The 7,462-nt window shown below is 36.0% G+C and overlaps 1 protein-coding gene across 1 annotated transcript; it reads left to right on the top strand.

Annotated features, from left to right (window-relative positions):
• The first annotated feature begins 3,579 nt into the window (after window positions 1-3,579).
• Window positions 3,580-4,524, top strand: LOC114042484 (olfactory receptor 5F1-like). Its single transcript, XM_027861168.1, has one exon. It carries the CDS (start codon window positions 3,580-3,582, stop codon window positions 4,522-4,524), a length of 945 nt encoding a protein of 314 aa, XP_027716969.1.
• Window positions 4,525-7,462: the final 2,938 nt, after the last annotated feature.

The following is a 7,462-nucleotide window of genomic DNA, read 5'->3' as shown; positions in this document are numbered from 1 at the left end:
AATTCATTTAACTGGGTATAGACTGGTAGCTTGAGGCCCACAAAAATATGATAGATGACATGTAAGGAATAGAAAGTATTCCAAACATGTGGTAAAAGCAGGACAAAACTAAGTTTGAGTAAAAACCTTCATGCAGATTTCAGTGACTTTTTTTTGTTTAATGCCTTCTCATACCATTTTTATTTGCACAAGGTAGGCAGTAGATCATGAGAGAGGGTTGTAAAAATTATACAATGTACCTCAGCCCCAGGTAACATTTGATGATTTGTTGAAAGGCCATCACTAAAAGGAATTTTGAATAGATACAGATGGGTGATTGGAAAATGATGGAAATTAAGGTGGAAAATCTAAACCTGCTTGAGATAGAGGACTGTGAAGAGATATTGTTTCTTATGAGTAGCAAGAAGTAATTAGAATAAAGATTAAATATCTTCGACCTCTACTTATCTGACAGGTTGTTTTATAATCCAAAAAATTCAGTTTTCTCCTGGAAGCTAAGTTTATCTCTTTGAGAGTCAAATTGCTGATCACAATTAAAACTCTTGTAAGTAAGAAATTCCTCTCCTATTAAAGAAAATAGAGTGGTATCTCCCCACCACCACCATAGAACTGGGTGAGTGGCAAGCCTACATCTCTCATGTAAAGAGCTATAGATTAGAGTTGTGGGCATTAAGGCAAAAGACGGTAGAGCCCACTCCATTTCTTTTTTTTTTTTTTAGTGAGGCAATTGGGGTTAAGTGACTTGCCTAAGGTCACACAGCTTGTACGTGTCAAGTGTTTGGTCTGAGGCCAGATTTGAACTCAGGTCCTCCTGACTTCAGGGCCAGTACTCTATCCACTGCGCCACCTAGTTGCCCCTACTCCATTTCTTATGGAGAGGAAATACCACTTCTTAAAAGAACAAGTAAGGCTTGTTATCTTCCTCACCAAAATTCAAACCTCCTCTTAATTACCCTACTTCAGGTCCTGTTAAAAATTGTTTTTACATTTAATTGGAAAAAAATTTTGAAAAGAAAGTCACAATCTCTTTCTGTTTTTGGCTCCCTTTCTTGTTAGGAAAATGAGTGGCCTTGGGAATTTCAACAAATAAACCGGGATATTTCTTGGAACTCTAGTACTTGAAATGACCTGTGTGGTTCCTGAGAACTGCTTACATCTTGATCAAGCTGCATATGCACAATTATGCAATAACTGTCATATTGAATATATTATTGCTTTTATTTCTTTGGAAAGGATAACTTAAGTTTCTAGTTAAAGATGCCATGCCATGTACGCTTTATTGTAGCAAGATGAAATAACTAGAAATAAAGATAATATAGAAAGGATAGCAAGGATAGAAAGGAGATATATGAACTATGAGAGATGCAACAAGGTGAGCAGATGTGTTGCTCAGACCTCAACTGACTGGGGATGTGCACTAAACACACTCCTACACAGAAGGAAAGAGAATGGGAGGACAGAAGAGTCTATTTTCTTTGAAACAGAAACAGGAAGTTATCTCAGAACTACTCCTCTGAAGCACAATTGCCAGAGTGAATTAAAAAACATCTTGAACCTCCTCCTTCCTGCGAAATAAAATGAAGTTAGTGGCTAGAAGCACCAAATGCTAGTAAATGCATGTGTTTTGGCACAATAATTGATGTCATTATGATTACTCTTCTACCAACCCAGGAATTCAGAAGAAGAAATGGGGAGAGAGGAGTAGGCCTCAAGCTTTAAGGGTAAAAAATTGTGGAATCTTTTTAAGAATTGTTAATTTGGAGACAGAGGGGTTGGATTCAGTCCTCTGCTCTGCTACTTGCTATCTGCATGAGCATGAACAAATAAATTAATTTCCTTGGGACTTGGTTTCCTCAATTATAAACAAAAGTGATTACATTAGGTAATATCTAGTGTACTTTTCCATAGACTTGAATCACAAATTCTCAAAGAATCTTTCTAGTTTCACAAATACCTGCCTTTTGGGAATGACTTTGAAAACATCAAGGAGGTGAGAATCCATTTTCTGTTCTGATTCCTCACATTCCCTGATAACATCAGCCTGGCAATATTATGTGGAGAAATCCTCCAATGGCAGTCAGTAAGATATATATTTTAATTGATCCAAAGGGAATTCTTATGAGCTCAGGCAAAATGTACTGCAATTATCTGTTAGGCAGTTTAGTAACTGTGGGGACCAAAGTGATATAAAGAGATATTTCAAGAGATTATATCATGGGAAATCAACGTGATTCAACGTTTGTGATCTCAAACTGAAAATCACCAAACTCTGTGAAAGACTTCATAAAAAGGAGAATATATAATTGAACTAAGATGATAATCATCATAGATGACTTTGACACAAGGGATGCAGAGCTTCTATGAACAGTAGTGTCCTAATGGCTTTATAAGGCAAGAGAATATTATTCCATCAATCAGACAAAGCCGGGAAATGAGGGAATCCTTTTCATATTTGCTTCCAGGGCTTTTGGTAAATGACTCTCCCTCTCTCTGAATAGTTAAGCTCAATTCTCAATATAGAACATAGGAGGGAATTCAGCATCTTTTAGAAGTGAGAAAGAAAATGCATTTCTTCTTTTTGTCAGTTTGATCTTTTGTCCTCCATAGTAGACTTGGATAAAACATTTAAGGTGGGATTAAATATTGAATGTTCTTCCTCCTCATTTTCACCTTCTGGCTTCCCTGTCATCCTTCTAGTCACAAATAAACTCCCACCTTCAACAGGAAGCCTTTCCTATCTCCTCTTAATTCTAGTGTCTCCCCTCAGTTAATTATTTCCTACTTATCCTGGACATAGCTTGTTTGTACTTATTTGCTGGGTTCTCATTTACTCTTTTTGATTGTGGGCTCTTTGTAGGTAGTGACTGTCTTTTAACTTTTATTTACTTATTTATTTTTGTATTCTCAGTGTTTAGCACAGTGCCTGACACATAGTAGAAGCTTAATAAATGGTTATTGACTGACCTATATGATTACGATGATGCCAAACATCAACAGATGTAGGCTGCGTAAATTATTTACCCAAAGTAACTCTAAGACAATTGCAAAAGGAAGTGGTGGAAGAGTTTCAACAAGGTAATTCCTCTCCTTTGAACTCTATATATTACCAAAGTAATTTGGAAGTGGGAATCCCACTTGGGAACAGGGAAAAAGATGGATAATATTTAAGTATTCACTATTGACGTTGATTTTCACCAATTAAAGTTCAGATCTGTAGGTCACTAGATTCAGAAGTTAAGGAGATCTTAGAGATAATTGAGTTCAGCTCCCTTTTCTGTCACTGAGGAAACAGAGGGTTACAATAATTAAGTGGCTCATGAAAAGTGACACAGATAGTAAGTAGTTCTGATTCCCCAGTACACCACACTGTCTTACGATTCTTTGCTCAAGCCAGAAGTTAGTTACCAAGTCATTTTTAGGCCTCTTTGCTTAGTAGCTCAATTTGATATTATGTTTCTCTTTTCTTCAGGAAATTAGAGTTCTACTTCAAACTCTTATTTCTGCAAATAGAGAATCTGAAATACCATTACATTCTGAAGAAATTTGATTCAAAAAAGTACATATACACATATATTAAATATGTCTGGAAAAAACCACACCACAGTGACTGAGTTCATCCTGCTGGGCTTAACGGACTCTAGGAAACTTCAGGTTATCCTCTTTGTGCTATTTTTGGCAATTTATACTCTCACTGTTGTGGGTAATATTGGAATGATTGTGCTCATCATACTAGATGCTCGACTCCACACTCCCATGTATTTCTTCCTGAGTAACCTGTCATTTACCGATGTGTGTTACTCATCTACCATTGCTCCAAAGATGCTGGTAGATTTAATGTCTAAAAGGAAAACCATCTCTTTTGCTGGTTGTTTTCTACAGATGTATGTTTTCATTGCCTTAGCCACTACAGAAAGTATCCTTTTTGGATTAATGGCCTATGACCGGTATGTAGCCATTTGTAACCCATTACTCTACAGTGTTACCATGTCCAGGACCGTCTGCCTGAAGATGGCTGCAGGGGCCTACACAGCAGGATTACTTAATTCAATGATCAACACAAGTTATTTAAGTAGCTTATCATTTTGCGGGTCAAATGTTATTCATCATTTTTTCTGTGATAGTCCCCCACTCTTTAAAATTTCGTGCTCTGACACACACATGAATGAAAGCATTATTTCTATGTGTGCTGGAGTAAATATGGTGGGCGCATTGCTTATCATCCTCACTTCCTACAACTATATTCTTGTCTCCATCATGCGCATGCACTCAAAGGAAGGAAGGCGCAAGGCCTTCTCAACTTGTGCTTCTCATCTGACAGCCATCATTATATTCTATGCAACTGCCATCTTCACTTATCTGAGACCTAGCTCTAGCTACTCACTGAATCAAGACAAAGTCGCCTCTGTGTTCTACACAATGGTGATCCCCATGTTGAACCCTCTGATCTATAGCTTGAGAAATAAGGAGGTAAAGAAGGCCTTGAAGAATGTGGTTGGGAGAAAAATGTTTCCTGTATTCATTTGACTGCATGTTTGCTTAGGGAAAGATATGTAGAATTAATTATATAATGATGTATAAAATATTTTAATAGATTAGATAGGATAATTTGGTTAAGCTAGTGAATAATAGTCATATAATTCAAATATTGCTGTTGAAGTAAGTTCTATTTTTCTGGATGAATGGATGCTGGCTCCAGGTAGTGCTGCAATAATAAAAAAAAAAAAACTAGGACAGATGTCAATTGACCTGAAAATAAACCTTCTACCAAATCATATGCATTTTGATGAAATTCTTCTTAGTGGATAGTAAGCACGCTTTACATTATTCTTCAGCATCTCCTTTTTCATACTCTTTTTACTTATCTTCAAAACCCAGGCTCCCAGGGATCTCATTTGGGTCTATTTTCATCACTTGAGTGAAAATTAAATTTGATTTAGTAAGATGATTAATAAAAAAAGTTTTAAGAATATAGTTCTCCCTTTAAAAGTGTTTCATAAAATTGTAGAATTTCAGAGGTGATAAGGTGTCTGGACTAGGTATGAGTAAATTGTTTTTAGCCACTGATTTATATGATTGTTGTGACCCACCTCATAATTCAAAGTATCATTGATATATGAATTTTTGCCTTTAGAAATAATTATTTCACATAAAAAATATTTAATAAAAACTTACTGCATGACCTGAAACAAGCTAAGCATTGAGATTATAAAGACACAAATCACACAGGCAGTTTCCTCAAGGGTCTCATATTGCATTACAAGAAGAATACACACATATACATACATACATACATATATACACATATATGTAAATATGAAGTTTAAACTTGATAAATTAAAGAGCAGGAGGATGTGTAAATTAAGAAATAATTTGTGAAGTTGGTGGCAATTGCACTGTACCTTTTGAGAGTTATGGATTCCAAAAGTAATTGATGAGGAAGGAGTTCATTCAAGACATGAGTGATGGTCCATGCCAAAAAATGGAGTTGGAAATGAAATGATGCATATGACGATCATCACAAAGAACAATTTGTCTGGACCATAGAATGGGTCAGGCGGAATAGTGTGAATTAGCTTGTAAAAGTAGGTTAAGAGGCAGCGAGGTGGCACAATGGATAGAGCACTGGCCCTGGAGTCAGGAGGATCCAAGTTCAAATCTGGCCTCAGGAACATAATACTTCCTAGCTGTATGACTCTGGGCAAGTCACTTAACCCCAGCTGCCTCACAAAAAAAAAGTAAATTAATCCTAAATTCTGAGTGACTTGAAAATCAAAACAGAGGACATTTTTTAATTGGTTTTAAATTCTAGGAAAATAGGAAATCATTGGAGTTTTAGGTATAGGAAGCACTGCACGCTCAGCATAGTCACTAAGAAATAACATTTTTATAGATTTATATATGATAGATTTAGTAGCAGACAGACTTGAGATATGGAGCAGCTATGTGGCACAGTGAATAGAATACTGAGCCTGAAGTCAGGAAGACTTGAGTTCAGATGTGGCCTCAGATACTTGTTAGTTGTGTGACCCTGGACAAGTCACTTAACCCTGTTTGTCTCAGTTTCCTCATCTGTAAAATGAGTAGAAGGAAATGACAAACCATTCCAGTAACCACTCTAGTATCTTTACCAAGAAAGTCCTAAATGGGGTCACAAAGAGCAAGATAGGACTGACTAAACAAAAACGACAATACTTGAGATGGTGGGGACAAGGAGAAAGCTATAACTATACTCTTTGAAAGAAATGATTAGGACCTTCAAGGAGTGATGTAGTAAAGAGAACTCGGTAGATGTGAGCTGATAGGAGGGTGTTGATTATTTATCATATGTCTCTGATAAGTGCTGGCATAAAATAAAAAAGAGCTTTACACGTATGATAAACTAGCACGTTTTAAACTGTAAATCATGACCCCATGTCGGGTCATGTAACTGAATGTGGGTGTCATGAAAACTTTGGCAACAGTAAAACGTTTCTGAATGTACAACAACCAAAAATTAATTCAAAATCAAATGTGTAATTAATCTGAGGTGTTTCTGGCAGTGCTTGTATCATACACCACTACAGCCTTGGTTCTGAACACACAGCATGCATACTATGAACTGTGCATTCTGTCATGCCGTGCAATGCCAATGAACATTGTCAAAAACATCTTGACTCAGATTCAAGATTATTATATGTTATGAATTGCAGTGTTTTCACTGTATATAAACAAATAATTAAATGAATTTTGGCTTGGGATTAGGACAGAGTTTCCAACAATTTCTGAAATGGCCGCAAACATACTTCTACCATTTTGTACTATGTATTTATGCGAAGCAGCATTCTCAGCATTGACAATTATAAAATCAAAACATCAACCAACTCTGAAAAATATTGAAGATGCTCTTTGTCCAGCAGTATCAAATATTCTACCAAAATTTAATTCTTTATGTAAAAATAAACAAGCACATCCATCACATTAGTATGCCATTTTGCTTTCATCATTAAGAAATGATAAAAATATATGCCAAAGAATTGTTTTAAAATAAATTTCTTTATGATTTATTTTCATTAAATGTTTGATTTGTATACCCATTTTATATACCTATATACCAGTGGTCACATAAAAGTTTTTCAGGTGCAAAGGGGTCATCAGTGGAAAAAGTTTAAGAAGCCATATGACAAACAACCAGGTTGTGGTTGTTCTTTGAATGGCAGGTTTTGGGAATGAGTCCAGTGTTAATTTGGGCATTTTGTTTTGATACCATGTTGTGTTCAATAAGAAAAAGGTAGTTATTTCTAATAGAAGTGGCCTTTAATGTATTTTAAAATGGAATGAGGTGGGGACATTTTGTCAGTTGAGTCAAGGAATACTGAGTGAATAGCAGTACAGGGAGAACTTTTGCATAAACTTAGATCCCAGGACAGGTTTCATCTAAGAAGCTTATGACCTCTTGGCCATTTTACTAGAGGTAATCTTGATA

Source organism: Vombatus ursinus, unplaced genomic scaffold, assembly GCF_900497805.2.
Source record: "Vombatus ursinus unplaced genomic scaffold, bare-nosed wombat genome assembly UNPS02014467.1, whole genome shotgun sequence".
In the NCBI taxonomy this organism is placed as follows: Eukaryota; Metazoa; Chordata; class Mammalia; order Diprotodontia; family Vombatidae; genus Vombatus; species Vombatus ursinus.
This window is presented reverse-complemented; position numbering and strand designations above follow the sequence as displayed.